General features: G+C 38.9%; 1 protein-coding gene across 2 annotated transcripts in view; it reads left to right on the top strand.

Annotated features, from left to right (window-relative positions):
- The window catches only part of MLLT4 (myeloid/lymphoid or mixed-lineage leukemia (trithorax homolog, Drosophila); translocated to, 4), a 77237-nt gene extending 50554 nt beyond the window's left edge, over positions 1–26683 (top strand). The window contains exons 22-32 of one of the 2 annotated variants that reach the window (XM_010009463.1): positions 5055–5120; positions 5278–5351; positions 5855–5973; positions 6999–7193; positions 7442–7533; positions 7949–8137; positions 10799–11821; positions 18387–18515; positions 20333–20624; positions 24875–24959; positions 26091–26683. In XM_010009463.1, coding sequence (XP_010007765.1) covers positions 5055–5120; positions 5278–5351; positions 5855–5973; positions 6999–7193; positions 7442–7533; positions 7949–8137; positions 10799–11821; positions 18387–18515; positions 20333–20624; positions 24875–24959; positions 26091–26235 — 2409 coding nt within the window. In that variant the 3' untranslated portion in view covers positions 26236–26683. Of the gene's footprint in view, positions 1–5054; positions 5121–5277; positions 5352–5854; positions 5974–6998; positions 7194–7441; positions 7534–7948; positions 8138–10798; positions 11822–18380; positions 18516–20332; positions 20625–24874; positions 24960–26090 lie in introns of both variants that reach the window. The other variant, XM_010009464.1, reaches the window with a different exon arrangement.
- Positions 26684–27173: the final 490 nt, after the last annotated feature.

Below are 27173 nucleotides of genomic sequence, written 5' to 3' on the forward strand. Positions count from 1 at the left end.
GGGGTCCTGGTGGGGCTGCATGGTGTCTCAGCACCTCCAGCCCATCACCTGGTGACAGGTCCTCATGTGGTATGGGTTGGTGGCTTACCTGGGAACCCAGCAGTGTGTTGACGCTCGCTGGAAGGATCTGCCTGTTGTTTCCACCACGCAGTTACAGCTGCTTGTCCTGGCAAATACCAAATGGGAAGGAGGCGCAGGCGGGATTTCTTCTGCCTGCTCTTAATTCTTCCATGGTGATTGAGTCACCAGCTTGCGGGCCAGCTGTGATGCTGCCATTAGGAAGACTATATCTGATGTTCCTGTTATTCAGACTGCTCCTTGATCTACAGTTGTGCTATATGGCATGTTCTGATTTTATGGCCAATATAATGTATGTGAGCCAAAGTTTCCTCTGTTTGTTACTGACAAGGAAGTCTTGAGTTATAAAACTTGTGACATAGCAATAAGATATGTTCTCCTTAAATACTTCCTTCTGTCATTTTTCATAATTCATCACTACTGTAGTCTTGTGCATCCTCAATTTTACATACTTCTGATGTAGGAGTAATTGTTTCTTTTTTTCAGATCACTGTAGTTTATCACCTTCTTGTCTTCATTGGTCTGATTTACTCCATAGAAGTAGCTGTAATTTTTTTTTCTTAATGCTACTTCTCCTACAGTAATTTTTTAAGCAAATGCAGTATTTTGAACACAATCCTGTTAGAGCAAGGAGGGGCTTGCAAAATAACTCTAATTGTAAAACAAGTATGTACACTGATGTGTTGCCCAGATGATAACCGGATGTGGTGGAAAGTGACTTGCTTCTTGTTGGGCTGTCTGAAAAGCTAAATTGGCTTATTTAACATCATAAAAATCTTGTAGTCAAGCAGAGAGTTGTAGCAGGCTTAAAAGGGGCAAATGGTTTTGGATGTTCTGTATTTGGCTTTGTGAATATGAGAAAATGTGCTGTAGGTTCCAGTATGTTAATTGGGGCAGGGAATAAACCATCTTTTCATACGTCCTACATTCTTGCTTTCCACAATCATCTAACTTGTCTACATTTGCATTCTTCTGTTTGGACTAATGGCTTTACAGATACACTTCCTTTTAGTATTCAGAATGGGAGAAAATAAAGTGAGTGAAAAGAATGTTTACCATGTTACTGTTACTGATACACATGTCATTGCTCTGTCTTGTTTGTAGGGGGAAAGTTTTAGTTATGTTGATCTTCATGTTCCTTTGAAAAAAACAAAAGGTTAATAAGCAGTTTACAAAGAAACTTGTTTTATTATAATGTCAGTACATGATAGGAGAAAAATCCATGTGGTTTGTATGAGAATTTTGCTTCCTTTGGAGATTAGTATTCATGTTTAACTACGTATTAACATGCTTGTTGTGTCCTTATTTACTGTATATTTCCTTCTAATGCAGTCTCTTCTGTTTCAATAGAAACTAAGAATTTGGATTCAAATGATTATGAAGCTTAGGGTAAAAGTTGAAGGAAGATGATGAGTTAACTTTGAGGATGCTTAGTGAGAAGTTTTCCCAAGTGTAAGTGAGAGCACTGGCATGTTGATAGAAACACGTTAAATGGCACATGAATTAGGCAGAGAAGGAACTCATTTGTGCTAATAATATGTGAGTAGATGTGGTAGCTGATAGACTTTTTACATAATCCATAGAGATTTATTTTTACATCATTTTTTATGCTTTCAAAATTCATTGGGTTTGTGTTAAGTGAGATGACTTGGAGCTAACACATCTGCTTGTAACATCTCTTAAAAAACAGGAAAGGGATTGGCAAACTGTATAAGCTTTGTAAGAAACATCAAAGAAGAAGGAGCAAGGAATAAAATGTCAGCTCCTTCAAACTGTAATGAAGAATTATTATAAGGCTTTAGAGTACAGGAACAATTAAGGCAAAAAATCCATCTGAGCTGTTATCCTCCAGCTGTGGGGTATTTAGCCAAAGAACATAACAGAAAGTGTAAGATGGTTCCTCCTGGTTTCTGGCTTTCTGTAGTTTCAGAATTTCTTTCAGAGTGCATTGTATCTGTATGGGTTTTTTTTTTCTTTTTGGTGTTTTTGTTTCCTGAAAGCCTTTGAAGGGCTATAGCACCATGAATCTGTGATCTATTTTGTGTATGCTTACACTTCAGTATCTGCAGCACTCTTGTTCCTGGCAGTTTCCCAATTTAATTATAAAATCCTATGAAAAACGTTTTGGGTGGGTTTCCTTCTTCTTGTTATGTTTTGTTTGGTTTTGGTTTTTACTTTTTAAAACATGTTAGCTATGATAGCACAAGTAAGAAAGGTTTCTTTGTTGGCTGATTAGAAAGATGATAATCCGATTTATGCCACTCATAATACCATAGACGTTCACTTCTTTGATTGTTGCAAAGCTGAGGAGTCCATGTCTATTTAGTTGGTTCTCTCAAGAAAGCTATTCCGTGTTTCTCATCATCTTTGTTATCCTCTGAGCCTCGTGGTTCTGCTGGTGTCATTTTATAATGGAGTAATCAGAATTACAAAGTTTTCTGAATGTGAACCTTTTAAATGTTTAGTGACCATGATGGTTTCTGGTTTGTTTGTTCTTTTCTGTTAGTTCTATTGGCTTCCAGATATTTGAGCTGATACGTGTAGATAGCTTTGAAAAGATCTTTCTCAAGGAGCTAAAGCCAGTTCAGAAATTATTATATGGGTATTTGTGCAATTGCAAATGGTTCTCTCATCACCATCAGCAAAACAGCGCACGTATCATGGGCTTAAACAGAAGGTTTCAACTTCATTTACTGCGTACTAACAATCATAATCAAGCTAGCATCTTTTGTAGTTAGGACTGGCTAAAAGCGGTGTCCATCCCAGGTGGCTTCAGAGGCTTCTGGTTAAGTCTTGGTCTGTCTGGCCACTAAGAAAAGCAGCTGTTTGGTTGCTCCAGTTATGTATAACTATGTGATGCATGAGGTTATAACTACAAGGGTGGGTGGGTGAGTTGCTGTTGACTGTCTTGCCTTTTGGAACTAAGGGGCTTGCCTCTAGGTATATTTAGTTGTTGGAGGCAGAGGAAGGAGCATATAAAACCAGTCATTCAATTTTTGGTCCCCAGCAAGGGGAGGTGGTAACTGGTTCTGCTGACAGGGCCCTGGTGGGGACTGGTCCCTTACAAGGTTGGAGCATTACTTCATGTTTGAACCAGTGAAGTACATTTTCTCCCCATTATTGCTCCAGTGTTCTGCATCATGTGATCCTTCTCCAACTCTTGGTTTTCACTTGATAAATTTTCTAGATGGTAAATTCAGTTACATTATTGTTCGCCCTCTTTCTGGAACGGTTATGAGCATGGTGAACAGCACATTCATTTAGGGCTTCTCTGAAAACTTCCATTCCTTGTGAAAACTTCCTATCCGTTGCTGACCCAGTTATTCATATACAAGGACAAGTTCCTTCTTAGCCCATGTCACCCTAAAGTCACGAAGCATTCCTTGGCTTTACAACTTTGCCATGTCTGTCTTGGAAGTGTAGGTATTCTGGCAACCAGATCATCCCTCCCCATGCTTCTTGGTTGCTTGGAGAAAAGATTTTTGAAGCATGATTTCATTTTTTCAGTATATTTATCTAGCTGTATTCTGACTTGTGTTTTTCATAGCTTTAACCAATTTTTCTGGTATAAAGCTAAAAATATTCTACAGTGACCTTGTTGTTTAGAGCCCTTTAAAAACAAAAAAGTTATTTTTTTTTTAAATTTCCTTTATAGTCTTTCCATACAAAGCAAGTGTCCTTACTTCACTTATTTATTGCAAATTTTTTCCCCTTTATTCCTGTAAGTATGGCTTAAGCAATTATTATGAAAAATTTGGACATGCCCAATGTTAATCTGGAAGCATGGGACTCGAAGGAACTCCTTTTCTGTGGCTTTTGAGCAAATTTTTGGGATTAACTCAAGATTTAATCAATAAAAGTAGGTCTTTCACTTGCTTAGAAAACCATGTGCAACATTAGCTTTTGAATAATTTGATTTTTAGTTTACTTTATTGCAACAGTGAGAGCAATTGATGCCAAAAGAAAAGAGTTGAGAAAGCTGGGTGGGGAAAGGAGGAGGAAGTTGCATATTCAATATCAAAGCAACTCGGGGGGTTATTTTAGAAAACAACATTACGTTAAAAACTGCTCTGTTGAAAACATGGCAGTCTTCTTCCAAGCAACTTGCAGAGTAAAATGGCACTGTTTGCTATAGCAGATAATGAAATCACAAGTCATTGTCTTACATTGTAAGTGACAATTTAAAGGTTTGTGGTACTAACATTTAGACTGATCTGTGTGGTGTCTCGCAAACTGGAGCATGTGGATGACGCAACAGCATGGCTTGAATAGATGCTTATGTTCTCTTGTCTTGAATGTGTTGGTTGCCTCGCAGTAAGTTCACTGTTAACAGTTCTTTCCAAGTTTAGCATAATACTTTGTGGCAGATGTTTTATGAACAAAATTGCATGGTTTTGCAGTAGACTTAAATATCTGCTCTGTCAACTCCAGAAGACTTAGTAAATATAGTTTCTGTTTATTGTAAAGCTAGCAGCACTGTTTGTTCCTTTACTTTAGCTCCTCTACAGTCCTTTTACAATCAACCTAAAAAGCATTTCTAATTCTTTTAATTGTAATCTGCAATTTACCTTGTTTCATTTGGTTATTAGCAAGGGAAACTGCAGTCTTTTGGAACATAATACATAGAGGTATAAAAATAATTGTGTAAAAGTGCAAATAAGTATTTCTTATTGGAAGGGGATTAGAACAGACTTCTGAAATGTAAAATTTAGTTAATGTATTTTCTTATTCAAGCTTGCATTAAGACCAAATATTCTTCTAACAATGCTTGCAGGTTAAATAGGTGCAACATTAAAATTTTCTTTTGACTTTAAATGAATAACTCTTCTGTATAATTGTTTTTTTCCAGTTTGGAGATATATAAAAGCAGTGAGAACTTAGAGGTTTACCTAGCCATGTAAAATTCTGATTAACACTTGTGGAATGCTTAAGAGATCAAATACGAATGTAATGTATTAATGCCTCTTTCTCTGTAGGGTGCTGGTCAAGACAAACTTGGAATATATGTCAAGTCTGTTGTGAAGGGAGGTGCTGCAGACGTGGTTAGTAACATTCTTAAAATCAGAAGTTCAAAGGTAGAAAGATGCTTTGGAAATGCTTCTGAATCCTTTGTTTACTAGTATGTGTAAACAATTGTTTTAATTTAGACCATGTTAGCATTGGTGTATGAATATTCTTCTCCCTTGAATATGTATTTAGGATGGTCGTCTGGCTGCAGGGGATCAGTTGCTCAGTGTGGATGGTCGAAGTTTGGTGGGCCTGTCCCAGGAAAGGTACGGAATGCTTTCCTTGGCTGAAGAAAATTCCAGAGAAATAATTTACTGTAAAGAGCTGTTGTTTTGTTTTTTGTTTGTGTTTGGTTTTGGTTTTTGTTTTTATTTTTTAATGTTAGGCTTTGTCTTGGATTTTTATAACTGCTACTTCGTGAAGTATTTCCCGTATCTGATAGGAATTATCTATCTAGAAGAGATGTATTACATGTTTGGGCTTTAGTTTTTAGCAAACGTTATTTAGCTCTGATTTTAAATATTTTGGCTTCTGACCTTAATTGCAGAAATTGGGCATAGTACTTGCCTGTGGGTGTTGTCTGTTTAATTAGCATATCTTCTAATTTTTTTCAAAGTGATTTTAAATATTAACCAGGAAAAGTGTGTTCTGTCAAACAAAAGATTATTAGAATAAATGTGAGTAATCACATTCAAACTGATAGTAAGAACAACTACATAATGCGGTGCCTAATTTTATTTTGTTTTATTTGCTTTGGCTTTTATTGCAGGGCAGCAGAACTTATGACTAGGACAGGTTCTGTAGTAACACTAGAAGTAGCAAAACAAGGAGCAATTTACCATGGTCTTGCAACTCTGCTTAATCAGCCATCCCCAATGATGCAAAGAGGTAAAAATGCTAATATTATTTATGTCAGTAGCTGCTTTATAAGTCTTAGAACACAGAAGATAGGATAACTCACAGTAACTTGCCAAATATTAGCAAAATATTAAATAAGAAAAGAAATGTCACTGCACAGAAAAGAAGCATTTCCTTTTTTATCAAAAGTTCATCTGGGTTTTTTTTCAATATTATTTGAAATGATGCTAGTCTCATCACGAATAAAGGCTTTGCATATGTACCTTTTAGAAATTATGCATTTAAACACAGTTCTGGTTTGAAATAATTTTTATTTTAAAAATGGAATATAGTGAATACAAAGGCATTAAACTTCACTGGCTTTTTTAATTCCTTTCATGGAAGCTTCACTCCTCCTCTTGGAATATGACTTCCTTGTAACCACAGAATGCAGTATAATTACTAAGAGAGAAATAGAAACAGAAGCCCGTGGAACATGTTTTGCCATTGAATTCTTTTTTAAGTAGAAATACTAAAACATACCTTCCTAAGTTCTGTGCCTGATAATAAGTTCTCAGGTGTTTCTCCAATGTTATATTTTCTCATCCTACTTAAATGTTCTAACAGAAGACATATTCAAGTCTTACGTAAAATAATGTTGTAAAGGACATAATTTTATAAAGGAAGGTGTTTTCTACATATGGGGTAGTACTATGGTATAGAAAAGAATGTGTTAAAAGAATAAATCCCTATTATCACAGTTTACAGCACCATCCCAGATGCCATATGCCTCTGAGAGTCAGCAAGAGACTTTCCAGTAAAGCACATTCAGCTTTTCCAAATATTGTACCTTTTCAAAAGCTCTTCTGAAGCACGCAAGTTGAAGGAATCCCATATAGTCCATACAAGAGTGGGACTGTGTATCTGAAGAAGTCAAGATTTTAAAATCTAGCATTTGCTTTACTGGGAACTCATTCTTAATTACAAATACAAGACAGCTCTGGTTTGAAAAAGAATTATTCTAGACAGCAGTTAATATAAGTGAAAGGGGGAAAATACATATCCAACTATTACAGTTTCTGACCGCCGTGGCTCAGGTAAACCCCGACCAAAGAGTGAAGGTTTTGAGCTGTACAACAACTCCACTCAAAATGGGTCACCTGAGAGTCCTCAGCTGCCGTGGACAGAGTACAGTGAACCAAAGAAGCTGCCAGGGGATGATAGATTAATGAAGAACAGAGCCGATCATCGCTCCAGTCCCAATGTAGCAAGTAAGTAAGGTTATGCTTCTTCAAGGGGTAGATGCCGCCTCCACTAGTTTTAGAGGCTGTTGAATTGAAAAAGGGTGATTGTTTTTAAAAATGGATTAAGATGCCAATGTAATAGTAACATTTGCAGCAAACCTCTTGTTAAAACCATTCAGAGGAAAAATCGTAGTTATTTTGTGAATAATATTATTTTATTAAGTTATGTAAATCATCATTAAGTCATGTAAATGCTTCCTTTAACTTTCCAACAGATCAGCCTCCAAGCCCCGGGGGAAAGAATGCTTATGCATCTGGAACTACCACCAAAATAACCTCAGTCTCCACTGGAAATCTTTGTACAGAGGTCAGAAGTGGCAAGCAAAATGTTGGCCATTAAACTTTCCTTGGCTATCAATAGCGTCAGTGTGCTTGAGTCAAATCAGTGTCTAACTTAACTATTTGAACATAATGCTGGTGCTGGTGACTGGGTGGGGGCTTTCTTATGAAAGATTGAGACAGTTTTGATTTTGTTAGATTTTGTTCATGAAGTTGTTCTTGTGATTTCTTAGGTTTGTACAACATTCTGTACTTGTTTTCAGATCATAAAAACATGACTCATAACCACAAGTATATTTGATCTAGACAACCTCTTTATCTCCTGCTTCAGATGAATAATGCTTTTATGAGCCAAAAGAAAAAACATTTGGAAAATGCATGTTTAGAATAATATTCCATACTGTGTGATTAGAAAATTCTACCTTTCTTTCTACCTTTCTCAGGAACAGACTCCACCACCACGACCGGAAGCTTATCCCATCCCAACACAGACATACACTAGGGAATATTTCACATTCCCAGCTTCAAAGTCCCAGGATCGAATGGGTCCAGCTCAGAGTCAGTGGCCAAATTATGAAGAAAAACCACAGGTCCAGGCAGAAAGTAATCATTCGATCAGTACTACAATGCAGGTGAGAAGTAACTTCTTTCAGTATAAGAGAAAAGCGGAAACAAAATGCTTGCTTTCCAGTCCCAGGCTGCTGGAGACATTTTTGCAGAACACTAAACTCTCTGTAATCTCTGACAAACTACCACACAGAGGAGTGGGGGAGAACAACAGTTGTACTTTTGCGAAGACTGGCTTAGGTTCAGAAACCCTCCTCTTTCCCCTCTCTCCCCCCCATAGAATTTATGTTACATGTTCTGCAGACCTTCTTATCTGGGATGTTTTAATCCCGTGTTAGAGGTAATGGGGTGTAGACTGTAGTAGGGTTTGTCTTGTAAAATGCTTTGTGGTTTTCTGAAAAGCAAAATAAATCTTTCATTCTTCCAAGAAGGTTTATGTGGAAAAATCTCTTTGCCTGCGGGGTGCATGGTTTAAGTGACAAAGTGAGGTATTAGAAAAGAAATAAACTGGTTCTTTGAGATCTATCCAGGGTCTTCACTGAAACACATTCCTCACTCTCAGTTAAAAAATAAATTCAAGTTGCATCTATTATCAAAGTGCAGATGCTTCTTGACCTGAAATGCATTTGCCCCCACTGTACCTTTATAAATTCAAAAAATAATGTTGTTCTGCTCTTTGTAAATGAGGACTTAACTCAAATCCACATGGGAAATTAAATCCAGATCTACTAAATCCAGACACTGGATCATCTTTTTCTCTAATCCGCCAGAGACTTAAAAATGTAGGGCAAACTTTTTTCCTCCCTATTTCTTCATTTGTGATAAAAGCAGAGCCTTACACCAGGCTCAGTATGTTTTACGTTTGGAGAAGCAGAGTCATGTAAATTGTCTTGAGATTGTGTCACAGAAACAAAGTAAGGATTGATTGTTGATTCCTCACACGTGTTTTGGCAAGTGAATTCAGTAAAAAGTCAACTGAACAAAAGCTTAGTGCTCTTATTCTTTTTTTCTTTTTTTTTTATTATGTATCATAGAATCAATAGATATAAAATCCTAATTATTTCAGCCGTTACGAAAATAGATGTTACATCCAAAGTAGGATGTTAATTTTGATGGAGAATGCTGCAAGTTAAATAACTGTGGCGAATAGCTATGGAAATACTTTGATGAATTTCCATGCTTAACTCCTTCATGTTTTGTGATTTCATATCACCTAATCTTAGCTGCATAGTTAATGTCTAGGCATTTCTGCCAGTGATGGGACAGGGGGAAGCTAGTACCTCCTGAGAATGGTTCCTACCCATTTGTCTTAATGGGATGAACAGCTGTGTGGACATGCATCTCTCCCCTGCTTAAGACAAGCTTAAGTGAGTAGCTTAGATGAGGTGGTTAAAACTGGTGAGATGAACCCCATCTGTTAAAGCTGTTGACAGACGCTGAATTTGGTCTTGTGGCTGAATGCAGTGCTTGAGAGCATTTTCATAAAGCAAATGGCTAGAAGCTTTAGCTCCATATAAGCATTGAAAGTGTACATGATTTTTTCCTGCCATACAATAGTTCCTTTAAGTTGAAAATTAGAGAAAAACAGACTTTAAAAAAAGATTATAAAAATACCCTTTTCATCTTTACAGCAAGAATTAGGCCTGTTTAAAAAAATAAAAAGCAGAAGCTGCCACAAGGAACTGACTGATGTGAAATGAAATGCCTGTTTTCTGTTCTGCAGGGATTAGCAAACTGTTTGGCTAGGTGTATCCTCACAGCAAACCTAACACAAATAGCTGTGTGTTCAGCTCTGCTGGACTAATAGAGCATGAAAAATACACTTGTTCATCTCAAAGGAGGCATTCTTTAGAGGTCATGCTTGAGGTTATTGATGGAGGAAAAAGGAGTTTGCTTTGTTAGTCTTCTCTCAGTTGTTGATAATTGGTACGTTATTTTTCAGTGCTTAGTAATGCCTAACATTCAAAGTATGAGCATTTGCTTCAAGAAAACCATTAACGGATTTGATAAGCCTGATTTTTGATCCAGTATTCCTTTTGAGGTGGTAGTACAGTGAGACCCTGAGATTATATTTAAAAAAAAAAAAAAAAGACTTGGTGTTTGACGCACTAAAAAAGCAACAAAAAGTGCAGACCATGCCCCAAGAGTAGGTAGAACTAGACCCAACTGCGTAGATGCCATACGCATGAATGGCTTTGCAGTAACCAGAGCTTCCTGAGGGTCATCTTGCCTGTTAACGGAGGAGAATGGGCAGATGCTCCCCTGTCTCTCCCTCAGCAGCCTTTCTGTTTGCCTTCCCAATATCAGAAATGCTCAGTGAAGCCAGCTGAAGCCCAAACAGCAGAGCTGGTAAAGCCGGAGCTACTGTTCCGAGCTGCCAGGACTCCCATCCTCATACATGGGGGAGGGGGTGTTAGTTATAGTCCTGAGAAATTGTGTGAGCTGTGGGGATTTTCAGCTTAAACTCGATCCTGTGTTCATCCTTCCTCGCAGTCCGGGTTTCCAGGCATTTCAGAGGTTGCTACATCTTCTATCACTTGAATGAGTTAAAAAGACTGCGAAGAACATTTTATTGTTGGTTTTGGGATACTTACTGAGCATGAAAATGCTGAAATTCACTACAAGTAATTACCTTCAGTAATAAGAATGTGGTTTGTGAGCCATTTTCAAATATGTTCTAATATAGATGGAATATGAAATACATGCCTTGTTTAATTTTTTTCCAGCGTGTAGCTCGTTCCCAGGAAGAACTGCGAGATAAAGTTTTCCAGCCAGAGAAGAGTCGTTTGGAAGTTGTTATTCGGAAGGATGTAGAGTACATCGATCGGAAGTCAGACAGCGATCAGTGGATGAATTCATCTGTGGATTCTAGCACATCTAGCCAAGAACACCTGAACCATTTAGCCAAACCAGTCTCTCCTGGTTCTTGTTTAACTAAAAGTGGACCTGGCCGTTGGAAAACTCCAGCCACCAGCCAGCCGACTCCAGTGGCCATTTCCCAGCCCATCAGAACAGATCTTCCCCCTCCACCACCGCCTCCTCCAGTGCATTATGCAGCTGAATTTGATGAACTACAAATGGATTTGCCTCTGCCTCCCCCTCCTCCTCCAAATCAGATAGGAGCACAAGCATCCTCTCAGGTAGCTGCTGCTGAGCGTAAAAAAAGAGAAGAGCATCAGAGGTGGTATGAAAAGGAAAAGGCACGTTTGGAAGAAGAACGAGAAAGGAAACGTCGTGAGCAGGAGAGAAAACTGGGCCAAATGCGTTCTCAGCCACTAATTCCTGCTCAGCCGGTGGTTCCTCCTGTTTCCCTTCAACAAGTGAAATCAGAAAAACCTTCAACCTTGCAGAGGCCTCAAGAAACCGTCATTCGAGAGCTGCAACCCCAACAGCAGCCTCGGACTATTGAGCGGAGAGATCTGCAGTACATCACTATCAGCAAGGAAGAACTGTCCTCTAGTGACAGCCTCTCTCCCGATCCCTGGAAACGGGATGCTAAGGAAAAGCTGGAGAAGCAGCAACAGATGCACATTGTGGACATGCTGAGTAAAGAGATTCAGGAACTTCAGAACAAGCCTGATCGTACAGCAGAAGAAAATGACCGTCTCCGCAAGCTCATGCTTGAGTGGCAGTTCCAAAAGCGACTTCAAGAATCAAAGCAAAAGGATGAAGATGATGATGAAGAGGAGGATGATGATGTGGATACTATGCTCATCATGCAGCGACTGGAGGCAGAAAGAAGAGCAAGGGTAAAAAGGGATAATCTTTTCTAGACAAAAGTATTGTAAATCTGTATCTTGGTGGGTTCTTTGGCTTTGTCTGAGTATTTTCATGTTCTTCCAGGATAAAGGAGGATGAAGCTTTCTTAAATACTTTGAATTTTAATATTGCTAACTTACAGCGGCTTCACCTGTTAACTGATGTATTATGAAAGTATCATAGCTACTTGTTACAGAATCCAGGTTAGCAGCTGAATTTACTTTTCTGGTTGTGGAGAAAAAAATTCCCTTTGGATAAGGGGATTTTGCCATGTACCTGGAGTAGGATTATAAGGTTAAATATAGCAGGAATTTGCTTACAGGAGGTAAACAAAAGCACTTGAAATGATGAAACTGTAGGAGAATCAGTAGTGTGATTCCTCTTCTACCTCCTCCCTTCCCTCTCCCCCGTATATATTTACCCCTAAGAGTTCTTATTTATAGTCTCAGACCTGAACACAGGCACTGAATGCATGCTGTTCCCAGGAAACAGTGAACTGAACTGAGATTCCACTTGCTGGTGTGCTCCAAGTAAAGGCTGGGGGCTATGTCAGCTGCTACATCTACCTTTACCACCACCTCAGTGGTGACCCCAAGCAGTGCTGAGGGGAAGCATCAGGTCGAGACGTGGTCTGGGTGCTGTAACAACTGATAGACCCTGCCTAAGGCTGCAGCTCATGCATACCTGGATTTTGCTTGGTGACCAGTTTAATCGGTACTGACAAGGTTTGCTTACCTTGCCTTCTGTACTGTGAAAGCTCATAATACACATAATTAGATAATACAACTGAATAGTGTGATGAAGTTTTTATCACTGCTGGTGGCTGTTGTCTCTCAGAGCCTGTTAAATCTGTTGTTACTGAGAAACAATTAATACAGGAAAACCTGGTTTTCTTTTCTGAATAACAGCATGGATACCAAAGTTACATACCAATAGCTGTGCTTTGACAGGCTTAAAATCTAGCTCTCTAATGTGCTGAGTGTCTTCTGTTTGTTTATCTTGAAGAGTTGGCTGAATTCTGTGGTATGCAATTTTTAATTCTTGAGAAATGTGTGGACATGCTTATTTTGACGTTCAGAAATAGCGATGGGCTTGAGTAGCATTTGAGTTCAGGATTGTTTTGGCAGCTTGATTTCCTAAACTTGCTCTTCTTGTATTCACTGCAGTCTGCGCTGCTTTCCTTTTTTCTTGTGGCTAACTTCATTACTGTGTAAAACAATAGATACCTCAAACTTGGAAACTGAAGAAAGGAAAAGCTAAATATGTCTTTGGCAAGCAGCTTGTGTTAAAGCCCATCATCACTAACGAGTAATTTGTAGCACATAGGCAGTTACCTATGGGCATTAAAAAAATCCATGTAAAACTGCCATTTTAACAAACAGCGTCTTTAAAATTTTACTGTCACAAGGCTATAAAAGCCATGTGTCATTAATAGAAATCCAGTTGTGTTGCATAACATTTTATCAGTCTTCTCCACAAGTGCTGGATTTAATATACTATCTGTGCTTAAAGTTCTTCCAGCAATTTGGAACATTTTGAAACTAAGAAATAACAGTTGTCTTGAACTGAAGTAATGTTTGCATTTTGGTAACATTTCACTGTCTGCACTACCAGAGATGCAGTAACTCACGTCTCTGGAGAATTACCGAGGTGTTGAATGACTCAGACCAGTTCTGATAAAAAAAAGAATTGGATTATTTGATTGTGTTCATTTCTGTATTTCAGGATTATGTCAATTCAGTTCCTCATTCTAAAGCAGTTGACTTAACAAATAAAAGAAAATGCTTTGAAATGGCACAAGTCTAACCTATCTTTATTTTCACTGTGCATCTTTCTTTTTTTCCCCTTTCTTACTACCTGCAGCAGACTGCTGTGCCAGCAATCTCTGTTCTAGATTTGGTATGTTTGTTTCTTTCTCTTCAATATCTCCTTCCTGTTTCAATTCCTGAATGTATTAATAACCACTCTATGTGCTTTGGATGATGATTTGGCATCTTTGGGTGTTCAAAAATCATTGTGATACAATCAGCAGTAAGTTAACTGTACGCATGCACTTGAATGGTCCCAGATGTGGTGACTCCTTTCCCTGTGTTTCTTTCCTTTTAGATGTTGTGTTCTGCTTGCAGGCTTGATTTGTTTGTTGTAGCAGTGGTCTAATATAAAACTTTGTATTTGATGTTTTCTGCAATGGTGTTTATAAAAATCTTACTAGTAACTTTGAATGAACACTCTGTGAGGTAAGATTTCCTCCCTCCCCCACCCTGGCAGGTTTTAGGAGAGCTCTTAGCAACACCATTCCTTTCCAATTTGAAGTGAAATTGTCCTGAGAGCCTAATAGTAGAGCACACTGTTACAGCACACACTGAAACCCTGTTGTTTACAGGTGTCACAATTTTCTCATTAAAGGAAAAATGGATTGTAAACTCAGGAATTACTTCTGAACTAGTATCTCCAAGTAGGTCACATAAACTTGCAATTATTAAGTTACCATATAATTTCAGTTTCAAATGGTTAATACCATTCTCTTGTGTCTAAAACGTGACAGGCTTTCAGATTGGAGCAGTAATTGCTATGACTCCAGCTAGCTGTGTATTTTATTGCTCTCATTAGAAATGGGTGCATGGGAAAAGAGTTCTGTAGTCTTGCAGGGAAGAAATACATTCCCTTCAAAGAGTATTTCTGTATAATTAGTATACTAATTCGAAAGAAAAGTAATGCTTGCAAGTCCTGTTAGTATAATTAACTTGTGCTGCTGGAAAGAACTGTGAACATGACTGTTCAAAATATGGATTTGGACACTCAGCACTGCTTCATTTAAACAAAAAAAAATCCCCTTTTAAAATGCATACTTCACGTAACTTGGTAAGTCTGTCTGAGGTGGCTGGGTTTGTATCTGTGTGGTACATGAGTGTTAAGCAGATGACAGCAGTGAAACAGGTGAAGCATGTCAGCTTTCTGATTTAATGGACAAGCCAGGAGTCACGGATTTCTCAGAGTTGGTATCTGCCAATATTTTTTCTTATTACTGCTCCTATTTTTTTTGCTTAAGCCCTGGTTCCCTGTGCTGCGACTGTACAGATAAAGTACTTTGCTAAGCTGGCTGTAAACTTCTGATCTTTCTGCGACAGGAGGTTGTGAAGGCAGACAGTACCATCAGCTTTTAAAATGGATTAGACAAACTCATAGACATCACGCCTGTAAACAGCTACTCAAAGGATTAACAAGGCTGTAGCAGCTGACGTCTCTAGTGCTATGCTGGATGCTGGGGAAATACTAGAAGAAATGGCCAGGCTCATGTGCAGCTTCTTGCTGTGGTCAGAGACAGAATACTGTGCTAGATGGATCCCTCACGTGAATCAGCTGAGGATGTATTATGTTCATAGATTTAGCTTTAAAAGAATAAAGAAATCTAATTCTGAAACAGGTGATTTTTTGAACACTGTACTCGGAAAATACCTCTTTTCCCTAATTTCATCGTTCATGCTGTTCACGTGACTTTCTGGGCATAGTGGCAGCTATCCTGTACCACTTCATGTACCCAAGTCATTGCTACTTCGTTTCTAGAAGAACAATTGAATGCTCAGTGCATTTTATGTATGTCTAAGTGAGCACTGGTGATACCTGTTGTGCTAATTACGAGGCTGGTGAAAGGTGATGAATAGTTACTGCATGAATTGTCAGCTTGGCTAGCGTGTATCTTTTTTAACCCCCTGAGCCACTAACAGACCGGACCCAGCTTTCGCTGTCATAAATAGGTATACATTTAAAGTTCTTCTGGATCATCTTTTAAAACGTTCTGTGCAGTGCTCGGAGAAATTAATTGTCTGGAATCTGAGGCTTCCTGGATGCCTGCCAGTGCTGTGAATATCTTAACATTGCTGATACGGATCAGAGCATCAGCTCCTGTACGAGGAGCAATAGCTCAGAAGAAAGGTAGCCGTTTTTGCCCTTCTACGTAGGAGTAGTGCTGCAAGCATATGTTTAGAGGTAGGGGGACAGAGCTGTGCAGCTGAGCAAGCTGTTGGTAGTTTGCAGTAGAACTGGGACAAAGCAGGGGGAAAGACTTAAGTGCTTTGTGCTTAGCTGCTTCACACAGTCACAGCTGGGAGAATCCTCTTCTCCATCACTCTGGCTGTGCAGATCAGTTGTTTCTACCTGTTATAATATAAATGTGCTGCTTTGGAGAAACCCTGGAAGTACAGTAAATCAGATGAGAACGTGCCTTTTAAACAAGAGAAAAGCTAACTAGGATAGAGAAGTATCAAATCAAAATATTCAACCTGGGAATCCAACAGCCCTCTTAGTAGAAATGGGACATGAAGCTAATTTTCCATAGTGTCTTGAAATTTTGGGGTGAAGTTTGAATTGGGTAGTGTGGTATATAAAGTTACAAACACAAATGCCTGCAAAGCATTCTGGCATGCCTCACCATCCCACTGCTCCCTGCCTTGGTCTGGGAATGCTCCAAAGCAGGAACTAGTTACTAACGATAAAGAACTGAAATGTCACTCTCTCAATAGTTGCTCTATTCCTGCTTCTGCCTTACTTAGTAAAAAGGCCAAAAATTATATGTATTATGTTTAGAATAGCCTCTGACCTGGATACAGTTGTCGTAGCAATTACTCTGGTTCAGATGCTAACAACAGTTCCCAGGTGGGCACCCTGCCCAGTCTTCCCTTCTGTCTTTTAGTTAAGGTCACAAGAAAATCAAACATGTCAGTCCTACTCCCTCTTTAATTCAGTTTGAAAAATTTTCTTGTTCAAATGCATTTGAACGGGAATATCTGCTACTAAGCAAAAAGGCATCCGTGTCATAATCTGTGATCAGGAACTGACGTGTTCAGAGTTTTTCTCTTAATGCAATTGGGCCAGAGTTAAGCAATTTTCCCATATTTTTTTCACTGTGCGGTTCCCCCCCCTCCCCTTCGCCCTTTTTTTTGAGAGGAAATTACTTCTCTAAACTCTTCTGAATTACTGTCTGTCTTTCCTTTTGACAGCAGTATTATCTCCTTTGCTAAAATAATGTCTTTTTAATAACCCAGACAAGAAGAGGTCATAATCCACACAGGGAACTGGTTAACTGCTTTATTCCCTGCTCTATCGTAGTGCTGAACTTCACTATATTTATGTTGGGTTTGGCTAGGAATTATAAAAGTTTTAGCCCCAAATAAGGGGAATTTGCTCAGAGGTAGCATCCTCTAGTATACATTTGCCAAATTACTGCCTAAATGAAATTAAATACTCCAAAATGGTGGGGTTTAACACTTGAAATGAAAGGTGTTTTCACTGCAATTAGTCCATACAGGTGCTTGAAGATACAGAAGGCAAATGTTTTCAAAATTACCTACTGTACAAGGTCATAAGATACCCATAACACAAATACTGCATCAACAGTGGGGACAAATAATTACCAGAATCTTAGTAAAAAAAACCCCAAACCAAAGCAAAACTACCTTCATTTTTAGAATTGATTGGAAAATTGATTAGAAAACATAATATTTTAAAGCACATTTCCTGTTGATTAGCTGGGGGGAAGAGATACCTACATAAAAGTTGTCCTCACAAAGTCTATTAAAACTAAACTTCTTTTACTATATCATTACTGCTTTGTGTCTTAAGGGCCTTTCCCTGTAGATGAAACCAGAGTGTAAAAACAAATCCAGGAGCAGAGAAGTATCCATGTTGCATGTAGCTTATATACCAGTTGGGGGGGTGTCACTTTAAAACATGCTGCAATACAAAATAATAGCATGTTGTCCATTTAATTTCTGTGCCAGTGAATATTCCTGTCCATCAAGGGCTTAGATACTGTTTGCTTTAGAGAATGATGCAAAGTTTGGATTGTTGCTCAGTTTTCTTATCTATGCAGTATTTACCATAAGCATTTATAAAACAGTACTGTCTGTTGAACATGAGTTGTTCATGTGAGCTGTTCAGTCTCAATAGTCAAAGATTTCTTTGCCTTGTGCTCTCCTTTTTCCAAAACGCATCTGTTTGCAGATACAGTGGGAGATTTTATTTATCTCCTGAGACTATTTGCAGACTTGTTGAATAAGCCTGTTACTTTAAACAGATTGACCCTTTGGCTAATGAGTCACGATTTTCCGGTGCTTAAATACTAATGCAGAATGAAAAACCGATTGGCTGCTGGAGCTGTGGGCCGTTGGTTCCAAGTATTTCATTTCACTTTACTGTACCTTTGAGACTATGGCTGCTGAAGCCGTCTAGAACGCGAGTCTCCTCAGTCTTCTGCTAGGGGTTCATGTACGACTGCTAAAAATGTCAGAAATGTCTCGCTGTGTGTTTTGTGGTTTTATGTATGTAGTTCTGTGCATCTCTTCCCCTCCCACCCTCTTCTTTTTTCTTTGGGATTTTAGAGAAACCAGTGTAACGAAGTGTACTCTTAACAGCTGGAAATGATACTGATTTATCTGTAGTATAGTGTTTTCTATGGAATGAGTTATTTTTAGATGCAAATACTTGGGTTAAGTTTGTTTTGACCCATTTTACCCGTGAGTGACCAAAAAGTTGAAGGTGCGTCTCTGTTAGTTACAGGATGAAGAGCGCAGACGGCAGCAGCAGTTGGAAGAGATGCGCAAACGAGAAGCAGAAGACAGGGCCAGGCAGGAAGAAGAGCGCCGACTGCAAGAGGAGGAGCGGACCAGGAGAGAGGCTGAAGAAAAGGTTGTGATCTTCCAAGTGCTGCAGGGGTTCTGACAGGCCTCTCCTCTTTAGCCCAGCCAGTAACGGTTGGCTCAGCAGGGGTTAAACGCACCAGCCCTAGTAATAAGGGTCATGGCCCAAGGCTTCGGTTTATCCAGTATAACCCAAAAAGTAATTAAACAAACAGCCCATTCATGGAGGCTGGAGTTGACCAGTAATGCAGAAATAGTACTGTAGATTCATCAGCTGAAGGTATTTAGCAGTGGCAAGGGCTTTCCTTCAAAGCCTTCGCTGAAAGTTACAACAGAAATCAGTTACCTCCTGGTTTCCTTCAGCCCCCAGCATGACTTGCCTACCCTCTCTCTTTATTATATTGACTGAGTTAGTGGAGTTGGGTTTTGCTGTGGCTAGGAGATGGCACTTAAATTTTTGCAGTAATTGTTTGATACAGGTACAGAGACAAATGCAAAATACAGTGTAGTGGAGATGGGTACTCTATATTGTCTTTCACATTTGGACTATGGGAGGAAAGGAATTGGTTTCTAGAAAGTAAGTAAATAATTTCAGCAGTTAAGTCACTGCAATCAAGCAGATTCTAAAGATTGAGGCTTCTAGGTTGCTTCAGAATATTATCCATGAATTTGAGAAGCTTAATTGTTCAAAACTGGGCAACAGTAAAACCAACCAAGGCTTTCTTAATTTCGGGCAGTGGCACAGCCAAATGACATTCGGATGTCCCGCTTGAAAGGGTTTTCCCTGTCAGATCTTGACTGACACACTCATTTATCTACCAGCTCAGAACTCAGTACCATCTGACCACTACAGTGGTTTTGGAGAGCAGTACAAGGAGATGAGTTTCATGTCTTTGCTCTAGATGAACAAGATCAGATTTATTTATGGTTTTTCTGGATAACTGACTCTCAGCAGATAAGCAGATATGGTGGAATTTATATTTTTTTTAAACACATGGATTAAAAGCAGAAAAGATGGTTGGTTGAAATGTCACTATATTCCCAGCAGAAGTTATACCATGCTTAAACAAAAGGGTTTTTCTAACATATAGTTTCCAAGCATTTTTGTTATCAAACTAACCCCTGAGTAGACCTTTGTATTTATTTACAATGTGGTTTAGACTAAAGAGCTGAACAGAATTAAATGCTATTTGGTTCAAAATCAATAAAAGTCAAACTGGAAAAATACATAGAAGATATTTCACAGCCTTTTAAATGGTAAATAGCCTCATATAAGTATCACTAGCATAGCTTTTAAATTTTTAATACAAATTTTTATTTAAAAAGTTATTTGTCTGTTCTAGAAAAGTTCTTTGTAATCTGATTTCTATGTGAAACTAGTTTTCCTTGTATATACTAGAAGGTTTTGTTACGAGTCATCTATTCCAAGGCTCTGTTGATTAATTTACTTTGTATAGGCATGCAGCAAAATGACAAAGTTCCTTTTTCAGATGGCAGTTAATTTTAGTTCTTTTCCTCTCCCACAGATTCTTTACAGCTTTATTAATCTACCTCTTATTAACTGTAGTTACATTTTGAGCAATAAAGGCTGGAATCACCCTTGGTTCACACAGGCAGGCAGTTGCCGCAGTTACCACAGGCGGTGGTAGATCTGGAAATAAAAGCAGCGCTGTGTTGCAGGACAACTGCCATGTTTTTCATAGGAGTAAATATGCTTCGTATGAGTCCATATAGATGCCCTGCAGATTGGCAGGAAAGGAGACAAAAAAAGCTGTTTGTAGCTTGGCGCTGGAATGCTTAAATTGCTCTCAGATTGAAATGCCTGTCTTTCTGACCACTGCCTTTCTGTTTCCTCTGGACTTGCAGAGGCGACAGGAAGAGGAGTATTACAGTCGCTTAGAGGCTGAAAGGCGCAGGCAGCACGATGAAGCAGAACGAAGATTACTGGAGCCTGACGAGCCTGGTCTGTACAGACCTCCGCTTCCACGGGAATATGAACTCCCATCCCCAACCCCTTCATCTAACGCTCCTCCTCCCCCACCTCAGCGAAACACCTCTTACCTCAAAACACAGGTCCTCTCCCCTGACACGATTTATACTGCCAAGTTTGTTGCATACAATGATGATGATGAGGAGGAGGAGGATTCCAATCTAGCAGGTCAGGATAAGTACTCCAGCACAAGAAAATCTTATGGTGACTTTCCTCCTGCCACCCTTAAGCCACAGCAGCCCTCCCGCCAGCCTCGCCCAGTTTCAGATGGCCTCTATCTTTCCAACTCATTCCAGTCATCTCCAGTCAATGCCAACAGTACTACTGCCAAAAAAAGCCAGCCCCCGCCCCCACCAAACAAACCGAGTGTCATCCATGCCAGCAGCTCTAAAGGTAGACACCATGACATCAACCGTCTCTGCAGAACTATCCTCATGTTTTCAACTCTGGTGCTGTGGATTGATCTCTTACTTCATGATTTATTTTCTTCCCCACTTAATCACTATTTTCACTATGGTGATCTAACTTAAATCCTGATCTTAATATCAATTCTCCAATTTTTAATTGTTTTGATCTCTCAAATTTCCTTGTTCTTTACCCAAACTCTTCAAAAGCAGAAAATTCCATCTTTCACACAATCAGAAGTGATTTTAACTGTTACTCAACCAATTCAAAGTACTGTTGGTTTTGGCTTTCACTCTGTATCTTTCAGTGATTTGTTTTATATGACTGACCACTGTTTACTCAGGGCATCTGGAAGTGCACCTTTCTTGAACACAGGAAACTTTTTCTAATGGGTTCATGGACAGAGTTTATCTTCTGCTTTTGTTATTGGTACCAGGGTTCTGTCTTCTAATGGTGTGTGCAAATGGCTTTAAAAATTACCTGTGTAGGTGCAGTTCTTAAATATATAAGCATCAAGAGGCATATAGGACATGCAGTTAGTTTCATGTATTAAGCACCATTCCCATACTTCTGGTTTGTACAGTGCAGTTCTCTTGCAAAAATAGACAAAACCCTAAATTTCTTCTTAGTGCTTTTTGTCTTACTCCTTCCCTCCCCTTCTATGCCCCAGTATTTCTTTGTCTCCTCATCTTGTTTCTTTTACAACTCCAGGTGGGCAATCATAATGAAGCTTAATTTCAAGTAGAACTCTAGCTGCAGATAACTTCAGCACTGTATTTTATCTGCAGAGTACTAGTTTAGTTATACTCATGAATTCAAAGCTAGTTCAGTCCAAAGTTCCATGCTAAATTTTTTAAACCACTGCCATATAGGAGGAATCTTACATACTTTACTCTTGGAGTATGTGTCTATGTAGATCTCACTCTTATACATTTGCAGTTTATTAATATAATATTTTGTCTTTAAATAGCAGCATCTGCCAGTGCTTCCCTGACTTTTTTTTTTTTCCATCTGTATTCTTCTGGGGGGAAGGGTGGCCATGGCATTTCCCTAGCTCATTCCTTTTACTTATGCTGGAAGTCAACAAGTGCCTGACAGTGAACTCCAGCCGATCAAACCATCCTTCTAAAAGACAAAGGGTAGCAAAGTCACCTGAGGTAGCAAGGGAAAGTGTTTATGCTGGCTTCTAGCAGAATGGCTAACTTGTTTACTGCATTCAAGGCTCAGTGACAAATGGGGAAGTCTACAGTATGGTATATCCCTAATCACCTTTTTGGCTACCTAACAAGTTATGAAAATCACTTACTTTCGTTAATCAGAGGTCTGGTATGCCCTGCTCATAGGGAGTATACGAGCCTCAGAATAGGTTCCATCTATCAGAAACACTTCTAATCCAGCTGCAGGAGTGTATGAATCTGATTTAGGGTGTGGATGAGGCCATGCAGGTACATGATACTCTGAGCTTCCTGTCTGCATCCTTTTCAATTGAGACTCCAGTCATCGTTTCCCAGCAAGGCATCTTTTCCTTTGCAGGGCAAATTAGCTTCTGCTACAGTTGGACTGCGTCCAATGCCACAGTCCAGCTCTGCACAGTACTGTGTAGTTTTAATGTTGCTGAAAGGACAGTAGTTTACCTGTTACTGTCCAACTGATATAACAGTTGATGTTTAGCAGTTTCATTCTTTGGGGTCAGTACAGCACCCAAGTTGCACAAGGAGTATCCACACTGATACATGTTTAAAGGAAAAAAACCAACTTTTTATTTACTGTGGTGTTGCCTGTGAGATCTTATGATGTGGTAGTCCCTATGGATCTTGCAAGCCCGTCTGTCACTTCTGTCTGGCTCTGTCATAGGCTCTAAATGTTAAAGGAAGATGAGGGGAAGTTTTAGCTTTTCATTGTGTTGTCTCTAGACATGCTACCCATGATGTGCTATCAGTACAATGGAAATAATGCCGTTATGCCTCCCTCCCATGCATGTGAGTCCACAGCACAAACCAGTTTTGTATCAGAAGAGCTTTAGCTTTTGAGCACCTTAAGTCACAAAGAATTAAGGAGTTAAAAAATAAGACTAAAGACAGGAAATAAATGGAAAAGATTCTCTTTAAACACTAGGACTATGTTGTTAGCTTGCTCTTAGGAATATTCTGAAATGGCGGACATGAAACTTTTGGACTGCATGTCTGTACCGAATTTGTGTTCATTCAGAGGACTTTCTTTTTCTAGAAATTCTTACTTGAAACAGACTATAACAGAATGTAAACTGTGCCTTCCATCACAACACATAGGCTTCCAAAGGCCCTTGCTTCCTTTCCTGTTTTTGCACGTTGAAGTCTGTACATGTAATGAATTCTGGAACCATCAGTCACTGGTTGTCACCTCCACTCTTCTTGCCTCCCATCATCCATAACCCAGGATGCCATTTCAGATGCAATTGCATTTCCCAATCCTGTTTTCCGTTAATTTTAATGGAAAAATGAATCTCAGGAAAGTGAAATGTTCAGTGATATTTTTTGTGTGCGCGCGTTTGTTTTTCCTGGAAAACAATCAGCAGGACAATCTAGAGATTTGGTTAGGGGTTTGGTAACAATTAAGGAATATTGTAGTATGATGCTTCGCCTTTAATAACCTAATTCATAAACCATACAACTAATTCTGAATACTCTTATTTCATAATTTTTAAAATAGCCATGAGAACAGGTTAACTTCACCTGATTGCTCAAGCTTCTAAGAAGACTGCCTGCGTAACGTACAAAGCCGTTTGCACAAAATGCAGAATTCACTGTGCAGTTTTACCATCTCCCATCTCGCTGACTCTGTTACATTCTTCTCCTTTATGGCTCTCTTCTGTTCTCAACGTTAACTCTAGTAAACCACGCTTCTGCAAATTTTGCTCTCGTACCTTCTTCCACTGGGTCTCTTAAGACCATTTGGTCTGTCACCTAACCAAGAAAAAAGCCAACATTTAAATCAAAACTGCCATCCTGCAGCAGGTGGAAATGTGGACCACAGCATGTGGCTCCTTTCAAAGTAGGGACATGCATGTAAGATACATCTCTGAAATGAAAAAAACTTTCATACGCCTGGTCAAACCTGTATGATTTGGTCTGCTGCAAATTTTTGGTGAAAAAAATCTAGCCTACAACTCACTAGCTGAATTTGCTTGTGTGTTCCAGCCTCATCCGTCTTACTGAGTTACATATACCAGTGGAAGAAGCAAACATTTCCTTTTGTGCCAAAGAAGGTTCACAAGACATAACACATTCAATATTGAGACTAGAACTGTCTGCAGACAAATCTGAGTATTGTGCTGACATTTTCTACTCGTTTCCTGACAGTTACTAAGATAATATGGTCCTAAATATCAATTAAATTGTTAAACTTTTTAATTGGAAATAAAATGTTTTGTCTTGTGGCCTTTAGAAACAATTAATATAATGTGTAAAATCTGTGTGTCAGATCAAGTTAAACTAAAGGTGCAGTGCTGCAAGATAACTTGCTTGAAACTTAAATTCAAGGGAGGGGGTGCATTTTCTGAGTGATAGTTTACTTAATGAGACTAAACAGAGACAAGAAGTCTGACTCTGCTGAATTGCAAAGGTGGTATATCCTAATCCTGGGTTACTTTTAGCCTCATAAAGAGAGCAGCAGCAGCTTACCTATTCCTGTGGAGCTTGTTACAGGATTGTGTGTTGCTCTTTCTGTCAATCTCCTTGAACAACTTCTAATGTCTGACTTAGAGTAAGCCATTATAAGATAAGAGACTGTGAATCAGTATGTGCTGGATAATCTGAAGAAAAGGAGTTCTGGCTCAAAATTAGGAATAACAAAACTATAGCTGTTAGGGGGGGATGGAATTTAGTAGTACTGGTTTTAAATATCGATGGCCCTCTATTTATTTCTGATTCTAGTTTGCAGTTAGTTCTTGAAAGAAGCACTGCACCTTTTTGAAGAAATATAAAACTCTCATGTTGTAACTGCAGTCTTTCAACTTAATTTTTCTTTTGCATAAGGCATAAATTCATACACTGGATCTACAGGAGCAGCTGCTGGGGCCCATGAGGTCTATCGGGATCCAAGAGACAAACGATCTAAAAGGTGATGTGCAGGAGTCACTTAACTTTTATACACCTGACTTGGCTAACATCTGCAATACTTTATCTCTGTGGGCTATTCAAGAGTTCTGCAGCTGGCTCTGGAGTACTTTGGGTTACTATAAAATACAGATAAGTTCTCTACAAGTCTTTTGGTGATCTGAAGTACTACATGACAGCAGAAAATTTCACTGCTACAGCTGAGTAAATTGAATGATCAGTGTAAATGAACAACTCCAACTAGTTTAAGCGTATTTATATATCAGAACAGTACCTCTCTAGTGGAATTTTACCAAATTGGTAATAAGCTTAAATAATGTGGGCTGCATCTTACAAATGAATGGCAACTTTAGTGTGTAGCATACTGAAGGTGTGACTGGGCTTGGCTAGGATTCTGTACAAACTGTTAGCCCGGTTCCTGCATTCTAACATGTAGTCAGAGGTTCTCTGCAGAGCAGAGACCTTGGAGCTAAAATGAAAGTTCTTCTGATCAAGAAATCAAAATATATAGTAAAGCTTTGTTATATAAGAGTTAATCACATATGTAAAGTATTATAACAGAATGATTTGAGACCTTCACTGGTGGTCAGAAACATAATGCAAAAATTTGTTTGCTACAAGGATAAGAGATCAGCGCAAGAGAGCTGAGGCAATAATTGCACTCATAAGCTTTGCCAGAACAGAATGAGATACAGAGGTATTGCAGCTGCTATGGCATACCTCAGTGCTGGTAGCTTTGTTTGCCAAGACCTAAAAACATTGTATTCCAGTGCTTTATCCTCCGCATGTGCCACAACAGAAAGGCTTGCTAATTTAGCTGAAACAGTAATGCTGTGCTCATACAGACAGAGGTTGAGTTTACACCTGCCCTTCACTTTGAAAATTGGGGAGCAATTTCATTCAGGTTAATGTATGTGCCAGAGGTGGTCATGAGCCCTTAATTTGTCAAAATGATAGTACAATGTCAGAATTAAAGGTATGCATGGGGAGCAAAACCTTGCAAAGCACTAAACAGAATCTTCTGCTGTAGTCAGAAAGGTTATCAGTCAGTACATGTCACTAAGAATTCATTATATTTAAGGGTATTGTAGATAAGAATTATGAAAATTTTTTGTTTCTTTTTTTCCCTTTCCAGTCAAGATACAGATTTACCTGGAGCACCAGAAAACTTGACATTCAGGGAACGCCAGCGACTTTTTTCACAGGGTCAGGATGTATCCAATAAAGTAAAAGCTTCTAGGAAATTAATGGAACTGGAAAATGAGTTAAACACAAAATAAAGCACCTTATCAGATGTAACTGAAGATCTCTGAATTGAGGGATTGAGATGGGGGGCACACTACTAATGAACAGAAAATGAATGTTTTCTGAAAGGAGTGACTTTGATTCCTCTATATCTAAGACTGTTAATTAAGACTTAGAGATGTTGCAATAGCAAGAAAACTGATTACTTTGCCAGGAGCTTGTGGTTTATACAATGAAAGCACTGTAAAATTTTAAAGATATGAATCACGTGAAGGTAACTTCTTTTTCCTTTCTGTTTTGGGGGTTAAGTTCTTGTGCACCAGACCAAGTAGCACTTGTCAAAGTTCTGTTTCCTGGTGTTCTACAGACACACTTTTGTTTTAGCTGCTGAGCAGAGAGAGTGAGAATAGCTTGAACTGCCTAAACTAAACTGTGCACTAGAAATTAGTAGTTTAGGTTGGTAAGAAGGCAATATCTGGGCCACCTTAAACAAGACTTTATATGCAAGTCTGACTTACTGTACGGTGTTCATAGAATGATCAGCATATCAACACAGATTTTACCATTACTTAGTACTGGAATAACACACATCCTGTAGGTAGAACCTTGGAATAAAAAGATTTCTAGTCCTACGTATTTGTTGGGTCCAAAAAGGTTGCCTAAGAATTTATCTGTAGTTACAGAAAAGTCTGTATGCTGATGCATCCCCACTGTGTAAGTGCTTCAGACTTTTAAAAATGTGAAGATACAACCTTTGGATACTTGTTTTATTAAAAATTACATAAGCAATAGCTAGTAGGCTACACTAGTGGCCCTTCATCAGCTAGGACCAAAATGTTAAGAATGTGTTGAAGACAAGGAGTAAAAATTCCCATTCGAAGGTGAGCAGAACAGATACATATGTTTTCTGAGAAAGGTAGATTAGATGTTACGAGATGATTAGGCATGGAACAGTATTGCTAAGTCTGCTATT

Source organism: Nestor notabilis, unplaced genomic scaffold (assembly GCF_000696875.1).
Source record: "Nestor notabilis isolate BGI_N333 unplaced genomic scaffold, ASM69687v1 scaffold7012, whole genome shotgun sequence".
In the NCBI taxonomy this organism is placed as follows: domain Eukaryota; kingdom Metazoa; phylum Chordata; class Aves; order Psittaciformes; family Psittacidae; genus Nestor; species Nestor notabilis.